The sequence below is a fragment of the Anabas testudineus genome, chromosome 2 (assembly GCF_900324465.2).
Source record: "Anabas testudineus chromosome 2, fAnaTes1.2, whole genome shotgun sequence".
In the NCBI taxonomy this organism is placed as follows: domain Eukaryota; kingdom Metazoa; phylum Chordata; class Actinopteri; order Anabantiformes; family Anabantidae; genus Anabas; species Anabas testudineus.
In genome coordinates, this window is record NC_046611.1 from 11,755,386 (window position 1) to 11,782,885 (window position 27,500).

General features: G+C 40.1%; 3 protein-coding genes across 6 annotated transcripts in view; 2 read left to right on the forward strand and 1 right to left on the reverse strand.

The window, feature by feature from the left end:
• Window positions 1–5,161, forward strand: part of kcnh7 (potassium channel, voltage gated eag related subfamily H, member 7) — a 90,172-nt gene extending 85,011 nt beyond the window's left edge. For 3 of the 4 annotated variants that reach the window (XM_026364355.1, XM_026364352.1, XM_026364353.1), the window contains 2 exons: window positions 2,509–2,698; window positions 3,511–5,161. In XM_026364355.1, the coding sequence (XP_026220140.1) occupies window positions 2,509–2,698; window positions 3,511–3,792 (472 nt within the window). In that variant the 3' untranslated portion in view covers window positions 3,793–5,161. The remainder of the gene's footprint in view (window positions 1–2,508; window positions 2,699–3,510) is intronic. The other variant, XM_026364354.1, reaches the window with a different exon arrangement.
• Window positions 5,162–6,556: 1,395 nt separating this feature from the next.
• On the reverse strand, window positions 6,557–12,665 carry zgc:92027 (EFh_PEF_grancalcin domain-containing protein). Its single transcript, XM_026363210.1, has 8 exons — window positions 12,480–12,665; window positions 10,457–10,696; window positions 10,046–10,115; window positions 9,283–9,326; window positions 9,044–9,191; window positions 8,637–8,750; window positions 8,492–8,550; window positions 6,557–8,284 (listed from the first exon to the last, which is right to left on the reverse strand). Exons 1-8 carry the CDS (start codon window positions 12,501–12,503, stop codon window positions 8,258–8,260), a joined length of 726 nt encoding a protein of 241 aa, XP_026218995.1. The 5' UTR covers window positions 12,504–12,665; the 3' UTR covers window positions 6,557–8,257.
• A 5,643-nt stretch (window positions 12,666–18,308) lies between these two features.
• On the forward strand, window positions 18,309–26,552 carry LOC113162787 (dipeptidyl peptidase 4-like). Its single transcript, XM_026360986.1, has 26 exons — window positions 18,309–18,502; window positions 18,600–18,687; window positions 19,224–19,322; window positions 20,074–20,165; window positions 20,307–20,381; window positions 20,470–20,522; window positions 20,696–20,768; window positions 20,852–20,972; window positions 21,504–21,658; window positions 21,807–21,904; window positions 21,990–22,119; window positions 22,994–23,032; window positions 23,158–23,256; window positions 23,416–23,486; window positions 23,707–23,760; window positions 23,852–23,964; window positions 24,072–24,119; window positions 24,217–24,315; window positions 24,477–24,546; window positions 24,641–24,835; window positions 25,052–25,106; window positions 25,237–25,336; window positions 25,434–25,492; window positions 25,583–25,655; window positions 25,822–25,895; window positions 26,032–26,552. Exons 1-26 carry the CDS (start codon window positions 18,500–18,502, stop codon window positions 26,122–26,124), a joined length of 2,229 nt encoding a protein of 742 aa, XP_026216771.1. The 5' UTR covers window positions 18,309–18,499; the 3' UTR covers window positions 26,125–26,552.
• Window positions 26,553–27,500: the final 948 nt, after the last annotated feature.

The following is a 27,500-nucleotide window of genomic DNA, read 5'->3' on the forward strand; positions in this document are numbered from 1 at the left end:
AAATCAACAGCATCACACCGTTTAGTTGCCGTTTACATGCAGGTCTGTTGTGGATCTTTTGGATTTGTTCATCCACGAGTCTTTAGCAGACCTTTGTGCCGGATATAATGAAATTACCTCCAGATGTTTCTGTGACTGTATTGAAGAGAATCTGCCCATTGACCACCAAAGTCTATATTATCAATTATCAGATCTCTATAGTCTGCACTTCGTCTCTATTGAAGGCTACATTAGCCGCTACTAGCAAACGCACACTAATTACTGAACCAACTGTGGACTGTTGACTTGCATTGGTGTGTGTGGGCACCATGTTTGAAGAAGAATCAGCTGTGTGCTGTTGATCCTTTATTTTCAACTTTCAGTCAGTCAGAGGTGTGATACCAAATCAATTTTAATATCAAAGAAATCAGGATAAAATGAATGAGAATAATTCGACATTTAGCAAACTCTGAGCCCTGAAGCCTCTGAAGAACACTGTGTGTGCTTCCAGAGATGAGACTCTTGACATTTACTGTAGATAACGTCTAGATCACGTTTGACTCTGCTTCCCTTAATAACCTTTTTACCTTTCTTGAACATTTCTATAAAGTCGTCTTGTAATTCTGCCTATAATTGGCTGAAAACTTGGACAGAGACATTTTAGGCCAGACGCCCACTGCAGCTGAGTTAATGCAGAGAGCGCACTGTGTGAGCAGCTCATGTGATTCTCAGCTGGTGCACTGATACAGATGAGGGGGAGGCAGACACTCAGCGGGTGTCTATTTATAGCACGTAGCCGTGAGATGCAGACACATCGCAAAGACTCTGGTGTCGTCCTGCGAGGTTGGGATGGTAGATGTCATGGTGAAGTTGCAGAGTGTTGGTGCAGTTATGAAAGAACGGATGAAATACTAGTCACGTTGATGGAGATAAAGTAGTTTTGTGCACACTGATGTATCGTTTCCCTCTCAGTGGAAATGTGGTGTCATGGCAGGGAGGCTCACGGCACTCATTTGTCTGAAACAGCAGGCAGAGATTCTTCACGCACCACCCTCATTTTACAGAACGAGGCCTGAGCCAACGTGTTTAAATGTACTGACTTTTGTCTAAAGAGCAAAGCAGGCACCTGGCAGAGTGACAGCGAGGCATTCCCCCTGTCCGCTGTGTCCTGTTTCACTAACTGACTGAAAAGAGGTGATTCACCACACCAGACTCTCTGTGCCATGATGTAACCTGCTGCATTAACTGATGACACACAGTGCAGGTATTTGTTCAGTTCAGAGGTTTTATTTCTTTGGCATGATTTTAATAAAACATGCATATTATAGATATAGATCGACATTGAAGATGATAACAAATGAGAAAATTACATCGAATTCCTGTTGCTACAGATTCACAGATATTACATAGAGAATTTAACTACATTCACATAAAACAGCTACAAATTTTAAATGCTGCTTAAGTTTAAATGTACATCTCTATGATCCTGAAATGTATTAATATTAACAACCAACAATATAATATATAATATCCTATGTTACCTAATGTTGAATGCATCATTCAAGCATTCACAGTATAGGTTAAAAACAATATGTGAACCCCTCATCAACAAAAGCATTTAGTGATGATAAGTGATGTGAAAATAAAACTTTGTCTAAAATGCAATAAAAATAAAAACTGTGATTCTCCCGAACCTTTATCTGACAAAAGTAGAAAAGTGTTGTAACTTCAGTGTATTTGTGTAAGAAAACAGAGTTTAGTGCTGCAACAGACAAACTAAGACTGAACAGGCTGAACGTGTCGTCTGCTGCTCACTGCAGGGCCGAGTTTCACTGAAGAGCATCTTCTGATGAAATGGTTTGAACAGAACCTGCAGCACAGCACAGGGTGTTTAAAGAACAAAGTTATCCCTAAGGATGATGTCAGGGTGCAGGATTGGATTATAAGTGTTTATTAGTTGAATCACACTGGTATGTGTCATTGTTTGTGACTTCCTGCACTGACGGCTTCAAATCTCTGCTCCTTCATACTGTAGTTATGTTTGTTTGGTGGAATGACCATTGGAAGGTTGGAGTCTCCCCCTAGTGGTCAGTATTAGTATCATCCACCCATGATCACTAAATGCAAACACTTTTATATACTCAAGTGAAATCTACTGTCTGTTCTAAGTGTGTCTGCAGACTTTACGTTGTCGACAGAAGTGGGGCAGAAGATAGCGTCAGTCATTAGATCAGTGAGGGTACCGACAGTCAGGTGATGATGATGATGATGATGATGATGATGATGAGGTGAAATGATCGATGCCTGTGGGGAAATGAGGTTGCAGCAGCAGTAGAGGTAGAAATGGAGCACAAGGTCTGTAATTGTTCTCTTGATTGTTAAAGAAACAACAGCCGCTCAAGGTGACTGCTGTTATAAGGCCGTGCAGGTTTCAGGTCGTTTGTCACTTAGCATTGATCAGAGACACTGAGCCCATCAGCAGTCTGCTCTTCACTTCATCTCACGTGTTGCTGTTTGTCTGATCATCAGACTGGAGTCCCAGATGACCGCAGACATCCAGGCCATCCTGCAGCTCCTCCAGAGGCAAACCACAGCTGGCCCCCCCGCCTACAGCATCGTCACCTCCAGCCCCGAGTACCAGAGGCCAGCCATCAGGGTGCAGCCGGTATCTGCCATCCAGACAGAGCTCAGCCTCTGCCCTGCTCCACCTCGGCCTCAGGTACCCACACACTGAACTCTAGACTGAAATCACTAGCCTCAAAATCATCTGATCATTGTTTAATCTTTCAGATTCATCCGGATTATAGCAAAACTATACACAGACATGACAACAACAGTATTTGACTGCAATCCTACGTCTATGTTAAAGGGACAGTTTCAGACATCAGGTGATTTATAATGAGAATATAATCTTTTTTTTTTCAGTCTTATTACTTGATTTTTTCTGTTATCAGACATCGTTCTGTCTGTGTTTGTTATATAATACATGTGTTGTAATTACAAAAGGGTCTATTTAAAAAAAAGGTAATAATCATGTAATAACAGGGAAACACTAAGTTTCTCATAATTTATAACTGGGGATACTGTATATAAAGTATTAACTACAGTGTATTATAAATTATTATATTATTATAAAATACATAATTAAACAGAAACCACTACTGTTGTGGGACAGATTCACAGTTTTTTATTAAATTACCTTCAAACAGTCGTCAGTTGCCTCCTGTTAATACTAGAATAAATGGTTCTTTCTCTGTGTGACTGTGTCTGCAGAGCTAAAAACAGACCTAAAAACCCCACTTTAGGAAGCGTGTAGCCATGAGTCAGTGATCAGTGTTCAGTTGGATGTACTGTTCTCATGAGGACACTAGTTTGAATGTTTGCTACTTGAAACTCAAAGTGTAAAATACTGCGACTGTTTTCATGCAGTTCTTGTTTCTGAACGTGTTTTTGTCCAGTAGCTACAAGAACCACATTTCTGTGTCTGCATTTCTCTGCCAAATGTCTCATACCAGTAACTGTTGTCCTCAGAGCCCCGGCCCAGAGAAGGCCCAGAACAAATCCAAAGAAACCTCCCCGGTCCTCCTCTGCACAGAGACACTTCCAGATGGGAACTTTGCTGGACTACTTGAGAACGATGAGGACACGGAGCAGACGCACGCACAGAACAACGTGGACTCTGTAGAACACCACCAACGGCAGCCTCCGAGGTTCCCATCAGGCCGACAAGCCTCTCTACCCGATGTCCCCAGCAGCTCAGGAATGTTGGGACTCCACAGGCCAGTTTCTGACCCGGGGCTTCCAGGAAAGTAGGTGTCCCACCAGCCTTCAGCTCTGACTGAAGGTCTTCTCTAAAGCTCGACTCAGGGTCTAAGAAAGAGACTGAATATGCAAAGGAAAACAAACTGTAGACTTTCTTCCATTCCTTTTCAGAACACGCCCCGGCCCCTCCCTTCCTACTGGTTTAGGTGTATAAAGGTCATTTATACAGAGCTATTTATACACTATATTATTAGCATATGTAAAGTCATCAATACTGTGTACATACTTCACACAGAACACTGCCAGCAGCTCACAGGCACCTGATGTGCTTTTTCTAAAACAGATATGCATGTTTCTGTTTCCCATCTTCTCTGTCGCATGTTGATCACACGCAGTCAGCAGATAACCGGGCGTGACGCTGGCATGCTTACACACTACTGTAGCTACCGAGGCTCATTTTCGTCACTCCTCCGTCTTTATAGGGACAAAGCTACTTGAAACTCCTTCCGAGGCATTTCTCTACGTCAGCTCTGAAGCTGATCTTTTATCAGTGGCTCCATACAATCGACACACACTCACACACGGCCTGTTCGTTTAGCGTGCCTACTGTACACCACATCGCCACAGCACATCTCTCCACACACACACACACACTTCAGCTCCAGACACAGTGTAATAATAGTGTGTGTGGACATCCCATAGCACAACAAGACATCTGTCAGTCTTTGAGAGCAATAATGATGAACCAGTCCAGGAAATAGACTGAGTCGTGGTGTATTTCCGGAGTTTACCACATGATGGAGGTAATTTTCTACAAGCTGTACGAAGAGCGACTTTAAACTGCACTGAATGAATATTAATGTTCTGCTCTGTACGTGAATTTAACTACTCAACCTTCATGAGCCAAACACTAAACGAAAGCTTCATGTTGTGAACGTCCTCTCGTTAACATCGCACCACCTACATCGTATGAGGCGATAGCGGGTTGACGACCCCGTGGCTGCAGTCGAAGCTTTTTGTCGAGGCAGTTTGAGGATTTTGATTTAGTGTGATTCAGCCACCATGGACCACAGTGCTACCAACACCAGACTTGACTCAGCGTTCCTCCCACAAACACACATCTTGTTACTGTGGCCAAAGAATCTTTGTTTCATCCGCCCACAAACTCCACTCAGAACGGTTTTTGTTGCCCAGCTAGCGAATCGAATCGCCAAAACGTTCCTCTGTTGCTACCTCAACACAAACTGTCAAACTAATCTGATCTTAGGAGCCAAAGCTGCTAAGACACTTTAAAACACTGTATGCTGCCTATACTTTTATTTTCAGTTAGTTTAGTTCGTTTGCTTAATTCCCTTTGGTTCCACTTAAAAAAGAAAGCTGGTTTGATTTGAGGAATCATGTAATATTATACTATTATTGTATTTTACACTTTACATTTTACACTACGCGGTCATAGAAGATTAAAATCCTCAAACTGCCCCCAAATATCTGTATCATATGTTACAGGTTTGACTGCAGCAGTGTTGGACTGAAGGGAACGCTTGATCATCCACGTGACTCTTGTTGGTTGCATGCTTTAGGTCTTCCATTATCTTCTTGAAAAGTACAATTTTAAAGAATCATCTCTAGCAAAGGACCATTAAAAAGTTAAAATGGGAAAAAAAAACAAAAAAAAACCTTCATGTATCGAGCCGAGGACCCAGCTCAGCCTTCAATAGCCTTAGCTTTATTAGCCTGCTCTAGCCTTTACAACACGAGTCCGATGCTTCTCCACCGTCACACGTGTAAATGTACTGAACCGTTTAGGGTGAACTGCATGATGAAAATGAATTAGTCATTTTTCTTTCCTAACTACACAAATTGCGACACAAGCTCATGTATTGCATGGAGACTGCACTTGACTAAAATTATAAAAAGGTCTCAATCAACTGTGTGATGAATTGATCCATAAGGTACAGCACATAACCCATCCACAGATGTAGAAACGACAGACCTATTTTTCTAAAACAAAGTATTTAATTTGCCATTATTTTTCTATGTACCTGGCTTGTTTGAAATACCCTGGTGTTAGCTAGAGCGCAGTGGGCTGCTGATGATGGGAAGGTGATGAATGCGATGCACAGCCTCTCAATGTAGCAAGACTCCAGTGACAGCGCTGCACTGACTGTGCACCGTTTGAAGCATTTCTGCTGTTTCTACGTCGACGTTTCCCTCTGAACTCGTTCAGCGAGTTGAAGACCAACGCTAACAGAACTAGCCTGGCATTCGTTTTGTCCCCCGACTCTTTGGCTGGAAACCTCGTCTCTCCTAACCCCCGCTGATAATGTGCAGAAGTGATGATGAAACGCTCTCTGATGCCAAGAAGCAGAGCGTAGACTTTGTGAAGAAGTTGGCTGAACAGAGGGTTCGGGGAGCTTCAGGAGAAACCTTTACTTTACAGGACAAAACGGCTGTTTCCAGCTGAACGTGGGGGCTCTTTGATAAGCTTTCTTTCTCGAGCAGATGTAGAACAAAAGTTGCTAAACTCCACACGTCCGATGCCTGAAGAGTTGTCCACTTAACTTTCATGGGATTTGCAAACTTTTGCACAGAGATTAGAAAACTTGCTGTACTGGATATAAATGTCACTTTTTAAATCTAGTGCTGTTCAGAAATTGTTTTTATGCATTTTTTTAATGTTTGCCACTGTATTTTATACAATGCAACACTTAACAGCTAATTTGAATGTTTCTGTTCTTAACTATATTTAAAGAATATATTGTGTAAATAGACTGGGGGAAAACGCTCAATTGTATAAATGAATAAACACAATGCATACGGATTAAAAAGTGTTTATTGTGAGTAACAAAATATAAACTTTGCTGGAAAACCTGGCTGTGTTTGTCAACAACATTTACAGCTGCATGGTCTCAGACATGTCATGGTTTTATATCTCAGTGTGCATTTACTGTGTCACAGTCACTTTGGCTTGTTAACTTAAACTAACACGTGTCTTTATCTACTGCAGTTAGGCTCAGTGTACATTTAAAAAAAAAAAAAACAGGTGCACAAAGTTTCCTGCATATACAGTTGCAGTCACAAGTATTCAGCCTCCTGCCCTGCAAGACGTTCGAGTCATGAAAACATAAGATAAGTTAATGATGCATATTTAAGTGGTTTGACTAAATTATTCAACCCCCATAGTCCATATTTTGTGGAGCACCCTGTGTTAAATGTTTCTGGTTGTTTCTCACAAGCGTCTAACACCAGAGTTTTGACCTGTTGTGCACATGAAAGCCTTCAGCTCTATATGTTTAGTTTCTGTGTTGTCATGCTTTTTTTTTTTTTAATCCTACCAAATATTCAGATTTTCATATCTGAGGACTGAGATGGTCTCACATGGTCTATTTTGGACATACTCGTATTGACTTCTTCTGTGTTTGTTGTGCAGCGAGCTTTCAAAGTTTTAACTGTTTGCTTTTGTATCCTGTACTGATGCTTTAGTTCCTGCCTTCATCGGGTCCTACTGCATCGCTCCTTTTCGCCAACATGTATCTCGACTTTTAATCTGGCTACAAGCTGCGTCTCTGAGAATCTGACGGGTCCTGGAAATCTTTTTGTGGTGGAATGAAACCATTTGTTCTCTTAGCTTTTGAGACAGCTCCTTTATTTTTGCTTTGTTTTTACTCAGCTTGAAAACCTGGACAGGTAAGATTTACAAGTTAGCATCACAGCTAAAACCAATACAGTCATTACAGTTTTCAAAAGCCTGACTTTGTTCTGCAACCATTTGCTAGCTTTTCATATTAGCATGTGATCGGCATCGATATCAACGAGGGGTTGAATAATTAACATGCCTGTGCTGTCAATTCTGTTAAAGATCTCATTTAACATTTTTAATTCAACTCAGTTGCAAATTAGAAAAATATTCTACATCAACATTTAGCGTGTAAACTCTTACAAACTCAGGAAGGGTGGAATAAAGTTGATTACAACAGAATAGATATAAGATGAGCTAAACATAGCAAAATGTATAAATGAAGTTTAGTGTAAAGGCAAATTCTATCTAGATGGTCTGAGTATATTAGACCAAACATTCAGAGATTAAAATGGCACATTAGGTGTTACAGGTAAAAAAAAATAAAAAAAATAATCCTTACATCAGTTCACTTTGCACAATATGAGACCAAGTGTTAAAATAATAAATGGTTAAACTAAATATTAGAATTCCTCTCCCCCTCCCTTTAATTAAAGCCTTTGTGTAAATTTCGGTCTAAATGATGTTAATTTTATTTTGAAATTCAAACTCCCTCTATTGTGGAGACACCTGATGCATCATCAGCATGTTGCTGTGTGACAAAAGCTAAAGCATTACAGCAAGCATTAACAAGCAATGGGCACTTTCTGTGGCAGCTCATGGCTGCTCAATCTAATATACTGGCCTTCCTTTGCATTCCTGTGAGGCACTGGTCCAGAATCAGCCACTGATTGGTTCCCTGGGCGCTCCGACCTCATGGTGTGGGCCTGTCAGCAGCACTTAGATGGCCATTGTGCACAGGATAAACTGTCAACAGGAGGCACAGTAGGGTGAGAAAACCACAAACTGTAAAACTGCATCTGGGTGTTTGACACAGTCGTCAACTGCAGCACAAATAGGTTGAGATAATGTTTATGGGATGTCAGTATACTGTACTACACAGCATTATCATCTGTGACACACTGGGAACACTTCATTCATAAAGCAGACGAGGCTTTCAATGAAAGGACTTACGTCATCATACTGGAAGGTGACGGCTCCCTGCTGCATGGTGTCTCTCCGCCTGAAGTTATCTGTAACAGGAAGAGTCAACAGTCACAGCACTGTTAAAAGTGGTTTCACCTCTGTGCAGCGCTGATCCTGCTCCGGGCTTTGATACCTGTAAGAGTCCGCAGCTTGACGCAGCAGGCCACGTAGTCATCGAAGAAGATTCTTCCACCTTTGCTGTAGCGCTTCAGGATGGCATTGAGAGCCTGAGGACTGATGCGGTAGTCTGAGAGAGATGGACCGTGTCAGTCAACACATGGGGAGTGTGTCTAACAGTGCATGTCAACAGGTCATCTCAATGTGACTGTAGGAGCCTAAAATAGTCAGCACCAGTGGTAAAAATGCAGCAGGAAGAATCCAGCTACTCGGAGCACGTGTTACTGTGATGTTCTGCAAAACTTGTCTTCACATTCAGATTTGCTGTGAGTGGATGTGAACAAAAGGGTTAAAAAGTGTCATTTTATCTGTTATCTGAGAAACATCCAACACAGTCCCACCAGCACACACTAATGCACTCACTCATAGCGCTGAGCGCCTGATTCATCTCGTGAGGTTCCACGGTGCCGCTCCTGTCCTGGTCAAACATCATGAAGTTCTGCTTCCAGCCGTTCAGAGCTGTGAACAGCTCCTTGAACTCGTTGAAGCCCATCTTGCCGGTGAAGTCCCTCTGGAGACGGTCTGGTTAAGCTTTAATAAAGCTTAAATGTGATGTATGATTTTTTTCTTTCGACTAAACCAGTGAGATACACAAAGGATACATCGAGCATTGCAATCATGATCCTGCACGTGTCCAGGCTGAATGCTGTGATGAATGAAACATGTCAATAATCAGTCTTAAACATTTTTATTCTAATGATAATATAAGAAAACACAAACATGGTGATCATCCCTGTTAAACTCTAGTCTTATAAAGCTACATCTCATTAATCTGTGGAAACTATTGTAGCTGCACAGCCTGTTGAAATAACAGACAAAAGTGGCAGATGAAAAAAAAAGTCTTATTTGCTCCTGTAACAAGTCACGAAAACCTGTTTGTAAGCAGCTGAGTGAGTGATTTTATGTAGTTAAAGCAAAATAAATGTTCACTCACAGATGTGAAACATCAACGTGCAGATGAAGTGTGGAGAAAACCTACTGAACACATCATGAAGTCTTTTCTGTTATAAACAGAACACACCTCAAACTCTGACCAAACCGCCAGCAGCATGGTGAGTAATGCAACTGCTGTCCTGTGCCTTTTGTTTGTAAACTGTCCATCACAGTCCACAACAGATCCTGAAAACTACTGCTAGATGTGATAACTTCATCCGAGTTTTACACCAATAGGAAGAAACAGAAAAGGCATTTTTACAAAGTGCGGGAGTGTCAGGATTCACACAGCAAGCAAGAGCTTGAGTGAAGCTGCTCTCTGCAGGTTATTGAATCCTACTCTCAGCCGAAACATTTTGCACAACTTAGGTGAACGGATGGAAACTAGCCTGCGGGAATAAAAGCTGGCTGAGCAGTGTGCTGTGAACTTACGAGCGTAGCTGCCGGTGAAACCAGACTGGGTCAGACACCTCTGGAGCTCCTCTGCATCGACCTCACCGTCCTGGACAAAGCAGGACGTCACATTCAGTCACGTCTTTGGCTGGACTGAACTAAATTTTAAACACTTTAAATGCTAAACTAAATGAAAACAACAAAAACTAATGAAGATGTTTTATTTACTGTGATTATTTATATGTATGTGTTAAAAAGATAACTACTGACTTTGTCTCTGACTGTATGTTTCACTGCGTTTGAGCTGCAGCGTCATGAACAAACAGACAGACAGACATCAGCTTAGGTTCGCCTACAGTAAACACAGGCTGCTGTCATGGGGGAGAACAAGGTAAAGCTAATAGGCGTCTGTTTGGAAGTTAGGAGGAGAAACTCCGTGTCAACACTCACCTGACCGGCTATGGATGTGAAGTAGCCCCACATTGGATCATTGGCAGCAGGGGGTGGAGCACCATATGTGTTTTGAAAGCCTCCTCCATAAGGGGAATATCCTCCTTGGGGTGGTGCACCTCCCATGGGACCACCCATGTGCCCAGGCATGGGGCCTCCCATAGGACCTCCCATGGGCCCTCCAGACATTCCATGGGGTGGCATCCCCTGACCGGGCATCCCCGGCATCTGGCCCCCATACTGAGGCAGAAAATACACAAACACAAAGAAAGAGCTGCTATTTATGGAGGAAGAGTTTATTTTGTCCTCAGTGTTTCCAATAACAGCGACACGCTTTCTGTATTTTGGAAATGTGTCATGAGTTTACAAATGAAACAAGCTCTGTCCTCATATCAGTGCAGATCAAATTTAAAACCTGGTTGACAAACGCAGCCAATGTCTGGAAATCTGATGAGCTGAGTGACCAATGACAACGTCTCCCATCACATATAGAGCTGAACTTATTTTCCCCCTTCACGAATCAGTAAATGTGAATTTTTAAAGACAATTTTCAAACCACACAGCTCAACAATTCCAGCAGCACAAACAACAGACTGTGACACTGAGTTTAAACTTTAGCATACTAGATCACAATAACAATTTTCCTCTAACTGTGCTCTGTCCTCAGTACTACACACCTGTATATCCTGATAGTTCCTAATGAAACTATAAATAATAAAAAACCTAAACATGTGTGGGTCCGTTGTGAAAGACTAATAGACCAAGTTCACTTGGTCTATCATTATCTAACCAGAGGTTGTGGTTAGATACTGTGCTGCAGTGTTTCAATATCTTTTGAGTACTTTCGTCCATAGTTTTTACATGTTCTGTACTGTGTTAGCTGGGCTGAAGAACAAGAGACCAAAAAAATTCATTATACATTCGTTCAGGAGATTTTCCTGATAGGTAATTTCTACTTTTTCTATCTGCCTTGTTACCCTGGATGCTGCAAACGACCACTTACAGTGAACGCCTCTTGTTTATATAGCCTTTTATAAGTTCCATGGTCCCTGTGTTCACTCTGTCATTATGAGGTCTATAAAGTCTTTTAGACAATGATTCAAACCAGAACTGTGGACAGTTCTTGAATCTTCACAGATTCAAGATAGATGGAACATATTTTGTAATAATTTCTTATAAGGACACAGCACATATCATTAAGACCAAAATAACAGCATGACCTCGCCACTGCTTATTAATAGCATCATCTGCTGATGTAAACAGTGGGTGGTGTTATGAAGAAATAGCTGCAACAGGTCTGTGAAGGAAGCTGTGACGCAGCTCTGACGCCATCACCTGTGGAGACCTGCTATTGGCTCATTCGGAGCTCAAAGGTGGGAACATACAGGAAATGTAGTCCTCATTTCACAGACTTCACATTTTGTTCTAAACATTAAAAAAAAATACACTTCCAGACTTTAGTTTTTATTATTTGTGTGAATATTTGACTGTCGTGGCAAAGTTTAGCTTTAGGGTCTAGCTTAAGTTAACTTCTTGTAGCTCCATTAACTGTTTGTGAGCCATTAATGCTAATTAATGTCCAGTTTCCTAATGGGAGCCAAACATGCGACTGCTCGAAAACATGGGTTTGTGTACGTTACACTCAAATGACTCTAAACCAACTATATTATATGATATTTAAGAAGGAAACCAGTGCAGCTTGTTGGTCAAAGCTCGTCCCAGGTAGACACGACTAAAGGTTAATGAGTGGGCTGCTTCTGCATGTCCACCCGGAAGACATTTTGCTAGATTCCACTGCTTTTACAATGAACTGTGGACAACAACACGGCAAAACAGAAACATACCCACCTAATGGAGGCTCACAGATGGCAGAATAAAGAGACATGTAGCTCGGAGAGCAACAGAATAACAGTAAAACACGTCACAGTACATCTCTTAAGAAATTCACTCACATTAGCTTCGTGCTAGCTTCAGCTAGCTAATACAACAACACCGAGGTGCTGCTGTTAGATCATTTACTCACCCCGCCATATCCTGGATAAGCCATTTGGTAGAACAGAGCAAACAGTCACAACTCTAATGTCTTCAAAGCAGACGGACACTGAAAAAAATCCGTTGCTGTGTTGCAAACTTGTAATTTACGGAAAGTCTGAACAAGTTACATCACATCCGAGCTCCGACCAAACCTGTGGGAAGCGTCTTGACTGACAGCGCCGGCGACCAATCACGGAGGAGAAGAAGACAAAAGCCCGCCCACCACCGGTTCTTGTGCTGCGTTTAGGGACCCCTCGTCATTAAAAACACCCCCGCTAAAGTACACACCTCCAGGTAGGTTCCTGTCCAGTTGCCATGACTCAACTTCCAGATAAATTCACCTGAATTACTCACAATCTTCACAGACACACCTGAAAATTAGCATTTTAATAAGACAATTATGTAAAATAGTGATATCATTTTTTAATTTCTGGTCATGGGAATATGATTGTTGGTACTGACGTCTCCACTTTTCTACTAAAGCAGTTTATTATGAGGTATCCTGGGTTTTATGTTTGTAATAATGGTGACAAACTAATTCTTTACATTTAATCACTATTCAAACACTCACGATCTAAAATAAAGTACTTTTTCTTTTACATTCACCACTAGATGGTGCTATTGAAGGTCCGGCTGATGCCATATAAACAAAAAGGCACAAAATAACAAAATACAATATATTAAAGGTTAATGGATCAATTCATATTGTCAGCTGAATGTTACAGTGACTCCCATACACTAACCTAATCCTAAATATATCAGCTTTATTATCATTAAGAAGCTTGAAACAAGAAATGCTGTCATGTCTATGTCAATATGTGGGAAACAGACAGACAGAATGAGGGGGGTAATGGTGAAGATGATGCCACAGCTTCTTTCAGATCTCCACAGTGTCTCATGACCGACTTAACCAAATGTGTGGTGAAAAGTTGTGGCCAACAGTAAGACAGGTGGATATGTGCACCGTGATGGTCTGATGGTGCTGCTGTCTGGTCTCAGACAGATAAAAAGGACCACAGACAAAAATGAGACACGAAACAAGTATAAATGAGGCCATCTTATAATTTTTCTACTAGTTTTGGTAATTCTTTCATATCTCTGTCCTAAAACAGGTAATATAAACTGTCATTTAATAGACAGACCCAGACCCAAGCCTTTTTTTTTTCCTGTCACAAACTTAGTAATCTACGGTCTAAATTGATGTGCCTCACAGTTTCACCTGTCATGCCAGGACAGTTTGGAGAGCTGTGTGTCATAGGGTTAAATACTCCATTCCCTGTCGTGGGTGTGGATTCTAATGCAGCAACAGAAGCCAGAGAGCTACGCCCATTTATCAAAATAAAATAAATTGAAAACTTGTGTACTGAGAGTTTGTGAAAGCAAACTCTGTGGCCACTCTTAGATATCTACAGTAGGAATCAATTCAATTTTATTTGTAGAGCGCTTTTTACGACTGAAATTGTTGCAAAGCAGCTTTACACAACTAAAGTAACTATGGAGGTTTACATGAACAGTGAATGTGTGTGAATCATAATAATCAGATTGTCCCTCAATCAAACATGTCCTCCCTCATAGGTAAAAGCTTCACTACATTTAACATCAAATTCACAGGCGTGTGATAGAGTCTGGGACTAAATGAAGATTTTCTATTTTGGATTAGGATTTAGTTACTGTTGACTCAAGAAGCCGTCAGGTAACACCAGGAGAGTTTGAGGTTTTATTGATCAAGAAGCAGAAAATATCCCTAAATTTAGAGAAAACTGAATCATCAGTCCTGAATACAGAGGTCCAGGATCAGGTAATCAGAGTCTCACTTAATTAGCATAGATGGGGTTCAGGCAGAGGCAGGTCAAAAACTGGCAGAGAGTATTAATAAATAACTTTAAAAAAAAAAACAACAGAATCTCAAATGTTAAATCAGGCTGAAGATTTGCTTCAGCAATAGAGCACAGACAACCTGACAAGTTGAGAGCGTGGCAGGTGCTGCCTAAATGTTGATTAAACAGACACAGGGGACTTTAATCAGGCTGAGAGTGTAAAGTGAGCAGGGATAAAGGGAAATACCAGATGGAAAGTAATAAAGATTTAAAAAATAAAAGTCTCAGTGCTCTTTCAGTGCAGGAAGTCAGGGGCAGGATCATGACAGATTCTGTATGTTGATGCACTGCATCTGCTGTTTCATGGTATACATTTTGTAATGAACTATGGAATAAATCTGGGTATTTTATTTTGACAATTGGTGTCTGGCCTCTGTTTCTGTGGTGGAAATAACATCTATAATGAATACTTTGCATTTTCATCACATTCTTCATGCCTTTGTGCCCTGTGTTTGTGGTTGTTTAATAGTTTATCTTCAAAACAAATAATCATTTTTTTTGTAGCAGTAGAATAAGCAGTGCAGTCTATGTTTTGAGGTCGGCTGCTGCTGCAGTGCCATCATGATGTTAACAGAAACTTCACTAAATCCTTTCTAACACCAACGATACCCAAACAATTCTCCCAAAGCACTAAAAACCTCCAAACTGGAGCACTATTATACCCTCAAGCCAAAAACACCATTATGATACGGACACACCTCATTTGTTGGAGCCCAAACCCAGAGTCTCTGTTTATCCCTGTGATAAACACTGGACCTTTCCCTCTGCAGAAAGCTTAGAAGAACTGCAATCAGTCAGAGACGTTAAGTGCAAACACTCAACGCAAATCAAATGCAACTAAACAAAAAGAAAGCATGTGAAGAAAACAGAAGAAACTCTGACAACACCTTCACATTATTTCAACCAAATCCAGCAAAGGGTGAAAACACAACTACAGACAGAAACAAGCAAATTGCAAAGATAACTTACACATTAGTTCATTCACTTCACGGAAAAGAGATTTTGTTAGTTCTAATAGTCTAGATATTAACTTTGTGAACCCGTTGCCTAGTATCCATCAAGGCAACAAGTACAGTATCTGTAATAAGATCTGAAACATGTCCTCAGAATGGTTAAACTGGAACTAATACATTGTTTGCTCATTTTTAAACATCACTGATGGATGGTTGATGTCATTATTCTTATGGAGGTCACAGTATATGCAGTGAGCCACAAACCATGAAAACAAACAGTGTAAAATCAAAAGCTGGGACAGGGTTTGCACTCTTTGCTCTCTAACTTGACTATGTATGGAACTCGAAGAACTGTGTCAGGGTGTGGTCAGCACTTGTTATTTTGATAACATTTAGTGTTGAAACTGCATATTGAAGTGTTTCTGAGTCTCATTGTGCAACCTTGTTACTAAATGTTGTGCAGTCTTGTCTTTTTTAAGTTGCCTTCAGAGCCACCACTGAAGTGACTGCTGAGAGAGGAACGAGGCTGCTGCACACCTCCATCTATCGCAGGCCGTTTCAGTATTAAGGAGTTTTACACTGAATATCCATGATCACATTTAAGATATCTGAAATTGCATTTTGACTAGTTGAAATTATAATGCAATCAGACAAAACCATAATACAAGTTATCTGCAATTGAGGAAGAAGAATAACAATTTAAGATATCTACATTTTCACTAGTCACAATTCCTTTGGAGATATTAGATATGACAGATAGGTAAAATTGAATTGTAGATATCTTAAATTACTTTCAAGTTGCTGACTTGAATGGGAAAACTCAGTGGCTCAGCCAACGAGTCATTCTGACTAATCAAAATGTAGTTACAGCTTCAATTAGTAGTAAAGTGAATCCTGTCTACTTAGTTTATGGTAAATCTGCTTTAAACTAGGTGATCAATCAAATTAAAATTGAACATTTTTTCCACAATCATCACATTTAATCATTTTCTAATATTGTTTTTATTTACATTTTACACAGAGTTCCAACTTTTTTGGAGACTGTTCAATTCTAACACTGAGTTCTTCTGCTTTGTCCACACAGCACTTTACACTGTACATATACTGTTTCCGCATCCTTTAAAGTAGCTGATAATAACAGCAGGTATTGATTCATAATGAAGCTGCTAAAGGTCAGAAAACTGTATGTTCCACTGTGATGTAATCATTTTATTTCTAAGAAATAAGCGAGCGCAACACAACGGCGTATTCATTTAGATGACCATTCAATCCCAGTTCTCTCTTTCTAAAATTAGTGAAGCATAAATGGCTGTTTTCTTCTCATTCATCTCTGCTCCGTCTCCGTCTCCGTCCCCACACACCAACGCTGTATCTGTGTATTAACACATTTGAATCAACACCTATGTCTTCAGTCACATTTAGCGTGAGGCAAATGGAGGCATCGATGAAGTGATACTATTCAAACAAGGAGAGCTGCATTAGGGAAGACATCCACAGTCTGTTTGTTTGCTGAGGATGTCCGGTGTGAGACGAACAAGTGCACAATATGATGTGTAATCCTCATAAAGGCACAGCTTCATATTTGTTAAGCTTTTAACAGGCTTTTAGCATTTACTGTGACTCGCCAGCACTCACAGTATGTAAGTGCAAAGAGGGAAACTTCAACAGACTGTGGCAACATGCACTAAAATAAACTTTCAAAATTTCAAATGCCTGCTCTGAAGTGAGCTTGATTCTGTCATTTGAGTTCCGGAAAACTTAAGAATGACAACAGGATAAAAAGAAGAGAACATCTGCAGCTACAGGAGAAGTTACAGTTGCATTTACATTAGCTAAGATGAGCCAACATAAGCATCATTCCACAAGAATTAAGACTGAAAAAACTCTGGAGTGTATTTAATCGAGAAAGGCTGTGTTTGATTGCTTAAATTCTGCTTTCAGGAAGATTAATGACTTCTTCCTCTTTGTACAGTATTGCATTGTGACAGAAGGCAGATGAGGAGAACACAAAATCTTAAAGAGATCTATGGCGTCTCTGAAACTGTTCATTAACTTGAAGGCGAAAATAAAACAAAATAGCAAAACACAAAACAAGATAATACAGTGATGTGTGCTTAATATATACCAGCAATTTCCATCTATCCATCTATTATGCTAACTGCTTTTTCTGTTAATGGTGGTGGGATGCTGGAGCCAATCCCAGCTTTCACTGGACAGTCAGGATACACCCTGCTCAGGTCACCAGTCTATCGCAATGCTGACACAGACAACTATTCACACCAATGGGATATTCAGAGTCACCAATCTACAGTGGGAGGAAGCCAGAGTACCCATCACAGGGGGAAGAACATGCAAACTCCACACAGAACGGCACCCGCCTGACAGGGGGGACTTGAACAGAGCTCCTTGTAGCTGTGAGGTAAAGGTGCCAACCACCAAAACACTGAGCAGCATCAGTATTTATGCAACTGAACAAATGTAGACATGAAAGTAGGGACGTGCCGTCAGAGGCTGGAGAATGTAAAAGCCTTTTCAGAATAAACTTCTTTTAAAAAGTTTTTTTTAAAGAGAAAGAAAGATGACAGTAAATAAAAATGACAGTAATGTGTAGTTTTACATAAACACTGGCATCTTGTATTTTAATTGCATTTCAGAGATGTCTTCTCAGGACAATTACTTCTTCATGCAGAAAGCTCATTTGTTTTTCTCTGGAGGAATGTATGTATGACCAGCTGGATGACAGTCAGATCACACAGTACCATGAGTCACTGACTAAACCTGTTTGATATCTGTGCAGCCAAACACACATCACTGTCATGCTATCCACTGAGACAGACAAACAGAATAACACTGTAACTTTGACAGTGTTGCAGCTGTGAACAAAAAGACAACTTATACTGGCTGCAGTACAAGTGCGGTTATCACGTTACATAATGCACATGTAATATGACTGTTTGGGGGACTGCCTGGCATGCACACTTCCTCAAAACACTGGAACACCACCAAAACTGACGAACTTTAGTCCGCTGGATATTTATTGTCCCACCTTTGAAACTTGGGTTGAGATAATATTTAACTGCAAAGCCGGTGCGCCTCATAACTTCACTGTCGTCCGCGCCTGGATCGATAGAGTTGTGATTTGGACTGGTGCTGGATGCCGCATCACTTACAGAGGAAAAATGGTTGGTGGCAATTACTCACATGTCGATGTTGTGTTGGGCTACGCTTCACCTTTTATTTGGATCGGTTTCTGACCTTTGTCTTTTCCACCCTGAGCAGGTTTCCATCGCCAAGGTGCTCCTCGGAGTCTTTGGGGTAGCAGTCGTCGTCATTTTGATAGCGGTACCCACGGCCATATTTTTGAAAGGTGAGTCTTTGCTCAGTCTTTGAAGTTATTCACATGTTGCCATTAAATGCATCAGGTGTTGTCCGACGAACCGTTAAACACATTCAAGTCTATGACGCACGCGTAATTACGCATGATGTGTTTGGACGGTGGTTAAAAGAAAGGTTTCAGTTTCCTCTACAGTGTATGACACTTATATTTATGACACAAATCGATGTGTTTAAGGTCAAAATGTGGCGCTACAATCCTGTTTCTTGCATTTAAATAGCTTCATACACCTCCAGTACACATTATGACAGTTCCCATAACTATCCCTCCAAACACACTGACGTAACTGGCATATTCCATTTGTCCTTATCATATACAACTCAACCTCTGCAACAGCACTTAGCTTCTTTTATGATAATGATAATGAATATATATGTGTGTGTGTGTGTGTGTGTGTGTGTGTGTGTGTGTGTGTGTGTGTGTGTGTGTATGTGTGTGTGTGCCTGTGTGTTATCATATCTATAATCTGTGACTGTCCCTGCCAACTTTCTTTGTCACATGTGTTTTAGAGGACCAGGAGGGAAACAAGAACCAAAGATCTTTCACTCTGGAGGATGTTTTCAACAGTTCACTGAAGCCAAAGTCCTACAGCATGAGCTGGATCTCAGGTGGGAGACAAAAACGTTTCTGATCCGAATGAATGAAACCTGCAAAGAGCAGGAATATTGGGGAGAGAGTGGGAAATATTCCAAGCATCTGTGTACTGGCTTGTAAACTGTAAATGTGTCACTGAGTAAGGCTGACCATGCACTGCAATATTCCTTTGTTCTAGTTACTAATTCACAGAATTACAGAGCCTCTCATTCACGTGTCTCTAATGTGTGCTCTTATACTAACACCTAATAATAAGTTTACAACAAGCTGCAGTATTGCAATTGTGGTGTATTAAATATTTACAAGACATACTGTATAATAAAACCCCCTTATATATAATATTAGGGGGTGTCATGCTGAACAGCCTTGTAGATTGTAATCTGATAATGTGCCCTTCTCTAGCTGAATGGTTTCCAGTTACAACTTGATTGCATGTATTCAAAAAACAGCACTTCTAATAATCCCTGCACGACCACTTTGTAATGCAGGCTGGCGACTAGTCAATAAGCTCAGTGTAGAGTCAAAGCTGAAATAACTGTGATGCCCTTGAACACTCTGATGTCACTCTAATGTTGTTTTGTCTGATTGTTGGTGCTGCCCCTTTAACCTATTACAGAAAGTAACAGTGATGTGATTATTTTCTAATGATGATGACTCCTGCGTTTGTAACATTGCTTGAGCTTGTGTTCTGTAACCTTGTAGTCCAGCTAAATATTCAACTCTACTGTATTGTACATTCATTTCCCCCCCCACCCATCACCACAGATCATGAATATCTACACAAGTCCCAAGGCTCAGTCTACCTCCACAATGTGGTCACAGACTCATCCACAGAGTTCTTGAGCAGAGATTTATTTGTAAGTCGCCCCTTCCTGTGTGCTTCTTTTGCGGAAACACCACAAACCACTTGACGTATCAAACATATCCACCAAACAAATGCAGTGTTGTCTGCGAGGTTGCGAGGAGGTGAAGGTTTCACAATATTTTTTCTTTCACAGACCGAAAAAGATGCTTATGATTACCAGCTGTCTGCTGACCACAAGTATGTTGCGTTCATGAGCAACCATTCCAAGGTACACAGAGCTTTTTATTCATGTTAATTTGATGAATATTTAAAGCTTCTGTGTGGTCACTTGGGATCGTTTCCTTTTTTCCCATCAGCTGTGGAGACATTCATTTACAGCTTCATACGCACTTTACGACCTGGAATCAAAGTGAGTACTCTGTGCTGGGTTTTGGACATTTTACATTCATGTTTATTCTCTAGTTTTATTTTAGAATAAAATCTTAAAGTGACAGTAGTAAATCATATGTGAAAAGCTGCAGCTGCACCACAGTTGCATAATTCTCTGAGTTTTTTTGGAGTATTTTTTTCAACTGGTTTCAGAAAATTTGTCACACCCACTGACATTCCTGATGAAGTGCAGTTCTTCGCCTGGGCTCCCGAAGGGAACAAACTGGTAGGCTTAGACATGACATTTCTGCTTTGAAGTGGGTGATAGATAAATAGATGGATTTCTTTTGTGAATATGTGCATTTCTAGGCCTTTGTCTGGGAAAACAATGTGTACATCAAGATCAGCCCTGGGTCCGCACGGGAACAAATCACATTCACTGGCGTGGATAATCTGATTTCAAATGGGATCGCTGACTGGGTGTACGAGGGTAAGTTGTACAATACTCGTGTCAAACTATGAGGCCCGTTTACAACTTCTATTATCTAGTTATCTAATCTATCATGTGGTAAGTAAAAATATTCATGGTCTTTTACAAATGTCTTTTAAAAACATATTTGGACAGTGATGAAGTTGTAATTACTCATATTTTTCCATTTATTTAACTGTATTTATTTGAGTAAAGCTCATACCATTTCAGACAGAAGTGGAAAAGACGTACTGTGTAAAGGTCTATGAAATTAGAAAGAAAGAAAGAAAGGCCTGTAAAAAGATTTTTGAAATTGTAGTAGAGCGTCAAAACTAAATTACAATCCCAGAATCATGCATTATATGTTTTTTAAGCACTTTGTCCACCGCTTTACTGCCCAAAAGTGGAGTGATGGCATTGTTCTGCTACGGGTTACAAGATAATCAGTACATGCCCGCTTTTAGCACAACTACTCTTGTGGGAAATGGACTCTTAACCTGAGGTCCTGAAGTCCTTAATGCTAACTACGTTACCCTGTTCCTCCCCTTCCAGAGGAGATGTTCTCATCCACTCAGGCTCTCTGGTGGTCGCCTGGAGGGAAGTATTTGGCTTACGCTGAGTTCAACGACACAGGGGTCCACGCAATAGAGTACTCTTGGTACGGCGACGACCAGTATCCCAGCACTATTTCTATTCCATATCCAAAGGTGAGACCATCCAGCCACAGCTAGCTTTACTCTAACGAGCTTGTACCTGGATCCTTGTATTGTTGCCACTAAACTGTGTATTGTTAGTTCAGACTTGCTTGGTATTTAATCTCATCTCCTGGTGTGTCGTCCATTTCTCCTTGTGCAGCCAGGTACTCCTAACCCTGTTGTGACATTGTTTGTCGTGGACACTGACAATGCAACAAAAATTACCGAGGTGATTGTTCCACATACGTTCAGCTCAAGGTAACCGTTTATATTCTGCTCTGACACGAGGCCCCACAGAGGAGTCAGCGAGTGTCCTGATTTGCTGTTCTTTTCTTACCCGCAGTGAGCACTACTTGGCCAGTGTAACTTGGGTGACGGATGAGCGTATCGCTGTGCAGTGGTTGAATAGAACACAAAACCACCTCATCCTTCAGATCTACGATTTTAGTGGATCCAGATGGGATCCTGTGGAGGTAAAACATGACGCTCTGGACAGGTTTTAGCATTACTAGTAGTATTGCATTAGAACAGTATATAAGGTGTTACACTGACCAGCAGCCTCTTGATTAGTACTCAAACCCTTTTAAGAGCAATAAACCTGCATGTAGCAACACTTTTACTGCAAGGAAAGATAAAGTGAAGGTTTTATAGGCCTGTATTTAGTTTATCCTGTTTAAATTGCCTGCCTGTCAGCTGTGTCGTGCATTAAAAGGTAAATTTAGCTACATGTAAACAATTTAAAGGATAAGTTCACATTTTACTAACCTACCTTAAAATATTCAAATATCCCTATGAACAATGAAACAGATATTTCAAGATCTCACGTCCTAATATTAATAGAGGCTGTAAAAAGATGTAATGGATCATGGGTACAGGCTGAGGCTGATGTTCACCATTATTGTTTATCATACTAGCAAATTAGCAATTAAATATTAAGAAACTTATGTAAAATGTCTGACGAACTCTTGCTTCAGGTAACGTCTGTACTAAATTTGATTACAATTGTCCAATAGAAATATTTAAGTCTGGATCAAGGTGGTGAACCAACCTGTGAACAATGCTATCCCTAGATGTGTGCTAGGGAAAATGCAAGCACAATTGAAATTATTTAGTTAACATGAGACTTCAAGAGTCTAATTTAAGCTTCAAAATCACTAAGAACTTAAAAGCAACATAGCTTTGTCTCATTGTTCAGTTTTATTTTACAGTAGGCATTAATACCATTCAGACTCTGAGTAATACAATTTCTATAACGGGACTTACAATAGACATTACTTATTAATTATTCACATGCATTTCCATAAATGCTACCACAGCAGCTGTAACCCAACATCTATCTTATTACAGCAACTGGAGGTGACGAGTACCAGCGGCTGGATCGGACGGGTATGTTCACCTAACCGTTTATCTGTTGTTGTTTCTTCTCATCAGTGAAAAGACCAACATGTATCTTAAGGATTGCTCTATTTCCTCCTATATGAACTATATCATAATATACGTGTTTTTCCTAGTTCTCTCCATCAGAACCTGTTTTTACTCCAGACAAGAACAGCTATTACCTTCTGATGAGTGACAGCAATGGATACAAGCACATCCATCATGTGACTGGGGTAGGTAGAGTGATTACTCTGGTAATACACTGTGTTGCTCAGCAGCTTTATCTTACCTAAAAGCTAAATGATCTCGTTTTTGATTCATGCACAATGTCCTTCATGAATAGTGGATTGCAACATGTCACCACCCACACACATTCTGACTCATTCGTGCAGGGCACAGCTACACCGATCACCTCTGGAGAATGGGAAGTCATTGACATTCTGAAAGTGACTGAAGATACTGTGTAAGTATCTGAATTAGCATCACACTGTTGCATCATATGGAAATAAATCGAATGCACATTTTAGGCATATTTCCTTTAAATGTATTCATATATATTTGACTAATTATGATGGAGTTTTAAAGAAAGTTGTACAAACTGCTCACTCGTACATACTATACTATTAATATGTCCTATGGGTTCACATCTGCCTTCCTCATCATTCATAACAATTATCATTCAGATATTATTCAAGTAACGAAGACGGCAAAAGACCCGGAGGAAGGAACGTTTACAGGTGAAGTCTTTATTTTACACTTTTACCTTGTAAAAGTCAACATTTTTAAAAGTATTTCTTCAGACTCACAGAGTGTGTTTGTGTGTCTCAGATGGACCAAACAAGGGCCTAGTTGCCTGACCTGTGCGATGCAAACAGAAAACTGTCAATATAACTCTGCTTACTTCAGCAACAACGCCTCCTTCTACCGTCTGAGCTGCAGTGGTCGGTCATTCTTTCTGTCTTCTATCTTTTACCTGCTGAAATACACAACAATCTGATGAATCTACATTTACATTAAGAAATAACACCACGGTCATTTGTGTTTAAAGGTCCAGGCATTCCCTACCATTCCCTTGTGGATAATAGGAATAATATAGGTAAGCTACAAATTGTTAATGGAATCTCAGATAAGGATGTGGAGACATTTATGCTAATGGAAATTCTGTTTATTTATTTATTTATTTATTTATGTAGAACGAAAACATTTGGAAAACAATGATGAATTTAAGAGTTCGATATCTAACATCCAAATGCCCACCGTGCAACGTGGATCCATCCCACTTTACGGATATAGTAAGTATATTCAGCAATGACTAGTCAACAATTGAAAGTTCTTTTGAGTCGTAGAAAGTAAAGAAGCGCATTTAGTCCTGTAGTGTAAAGGAGAGGGACCAACGTTTTAAAAACATCTTCTACCGCAGCATTTGAGTCTTTATTGTTTGTATTTTTGACAGATCTCTGGTACCAGATGTTTTTACCTCCAGGCTTTGACAAATCCAAGAAGTACCCTTTACTTATAGATGTGTAAGAACTTATTTAAAATAGTAGCAATAAATTTATTTAAAAAAAGACAATTTAAAGGGCTACACACTGATTCTGAATTTGCCCGACCTCTCAGCTACGCAGGTCCCTGCAGTCAGAAAGCCGACTTCATCTACAGGGTGAGCTGGTCCACCTACCTGGCGAGCACTGAGAAAATCATCGTTGCCAGCTTCGACGGGAGAGGAAGTGGTTACCAGGGCGACAAGCTAATGCATGAAATCTACAAACGTCTGGGAACCTATGAGGTGGAAGATCAGATAACAGCAGCCAAGTAAGAAGAGCGAGGAGCAGTTTGGACAAGTCAATGCATCTCAAGCAAACAGCTTCAGCCTTCAGCTTGTCAAAACTGGATTTTACCTGTTGCTCTGGCTGAAATGTTTGCACGTTTACACCAACTTGCTGGTCTTGAGTAGCACTAAGTAGTGACAATCATGATTTATCTTTTCCTCTTTTAAAAATATTTGTCACTGTTCATTTTCATTTTTAGAGAGTTCCTCAAAATGGGCTTTATTGACAAAGACCGAGTTGCTATTTGGGGCTGGGTGAGTAGTTTCATAGTTCAGAGGGCAATAAATGCCTCTAAAAGTTAATGTTTCACCCACTGGTCTGTGTGCTCTGTCTTTCCTTAAGACAAGAGATGAGCTATAATACTGAGCTGTTTATCTCTTCCAGTCTTATGGCGGATACGTTACATCAATGGTCTTGGGATCTGGCAGTGGAGTTTTCAAATGTGGAATGGCAGTGGCCCCAGTCTCCAAATGGGAGTATTATGGTATATTATTATCTTTTGAATCGAGTATGTCATGTCGACGATCATTCTAGACTTAGTCCACTCATTTTATTAACATATAGTTATCTGTTTATCCCAGATTCCATCTACACAGAGCGTTACATGAGGGAACCATCCGAGAATTTACACTTCTACACTGTAAGTTTCACACTCACTGAGATCTTCTCATCCATCTGATGGTGGTTATTAGTTATTCTGTGGCCTGTATAAACACAAATCTGTGTGCAGAACTCAACGGTAACAGAGAGGGCCAAGAACTTCCACTCAGTGCAGTATCTTCTGGTCCACGGTACAGCTGATGGTGAGTTACAAAGGGCTCAATCCAGTTATAGTGAACACAATCACACCATCAACATAGGCAGCACATCCAGAATGAAATTTTCCAAGATGTAGAACTCCTGCTTTAAAATGTCTTATTGAATTGAAAGCTTTGTTAATCAATTCATTTGTTATCTGTCTTTTTCTAGACAATGTACACTTCCAGCAGGCGGCTGAGATATCAGAAGCTCTGGTGGATGAGCAGGTGGACTTTGAGGCAATGGTAAGTGATCTGGAAAAACCCAAGCGAAGTCACTGGTTGATTCTTCATTCATATGGGAAAGATGAGAGATCACTGAGAAGAATACACATTGTGTTCTGTGCTAATATTAGTAAAACAAAAACACATCTTCTTTCAGTGGTACACGGACAAAGATCATGGACTCACCGGTTCGGCCAATAAACACGTCTACACCCACATGGCTCACTTCCTACAGAGATGCTTTGCATAAAGTCCACTGGATCTTTCCCCATCTCTTTCACCATCGTATGTGATTTAACACATTACTTTTGGGATGAAGACTAATTGTAAATGCAGTCTTGATTTTCAATGTTGTAAAAGTCAAGACTTTAAAACTTTAAAACAGAGACACAAGTACTCTATGTGTTGTATGTCTTACAATGTTAATGTTAAGTTGCAAATATTCAGAAGTTGGAAAACCAGCTTCACTGAAAACGATGAATTCAAGTTTTACTTGTAACTTGATTTAATTTTAACTTTAAAGTGTGTGCATTTAAAAGTCTTTACTTGACTAGAGGAAGAACTTTTTATAGTATTAAATTATACACAGCAACACAATGCATCACAGTGATTTTATACTGTTTTACTACGTTTATAAAATTGTTGATTGTTAAATGTACAGTAAAAATTGTTTTTTTAAGACAATAAAGACTAAACTAATTAAAAGAAAATGTTGTTTGAATTATTATGTGCTTCACTTGGACATTATAGAAAATAATGGGACAGCATAGAAGAGCACACGCCAGTAGAATCAGCCAATCAGGTACAGTAGGTTGAAATAGAAACCGGGGGTGCAGCATATGAAATTCAATTACATTTATACGTCGACACATTGATCTAAATATATATTAAATGTACTCCACACTTGTAAGTATAGCATGGTCAGTTACCTCCCTCTAACAAAAAGAAGCTGTTTTAAGCATCACTGGAGCTGACTCAGCGTTTGTGTGCATCCTGCAACTCGATTGAATTCAATGGTCATTTTATGTAGACATATGAGGTTCAAGGTTTTGCCCTGACAAGTGTTGGAAGAATTTCCACTGACTTTACCCACTGCTCAGTGTAGACGATGTATCCTAAAGATTTAATTGACCTTGACTTTAAAGGACAGATTTACAATGATCAGGTGTATGTAACAGGTAGTGCTTGCTGCAATACAAAAGATGCTTCCCATGGGAGTGATGGTGGCCAAAATCCAAAGTCTTCAGTCTTCAAAAATATTCCAATGAAGTGGATATTATTCAAAGCTGAAGCCTTTTTAAATACAACATTTGTAAACTTTCATTCCACTAACTAACTAACTTTGGACAATATTATATCCACTTAATTTAAACAGCATAGATTGTAATGTAATAACTTCAGATACACATTTAGATCCACTTTGCACAATTTGAATAAGGGCTGTGAATGAACCCCAATCCGCTTCCACTAAAAGGGCTTCAGGGAGTGATTTCCTCATGGCCAATAAGAATGGACTGAATACTGAAAATGAATAATAAGCCCACCATGAACACAATAAACATGATTGTCTTTTTCAATAAATGACACAAATGCATTTCTTAACTGAATCCAGTAAAACAGAGATAA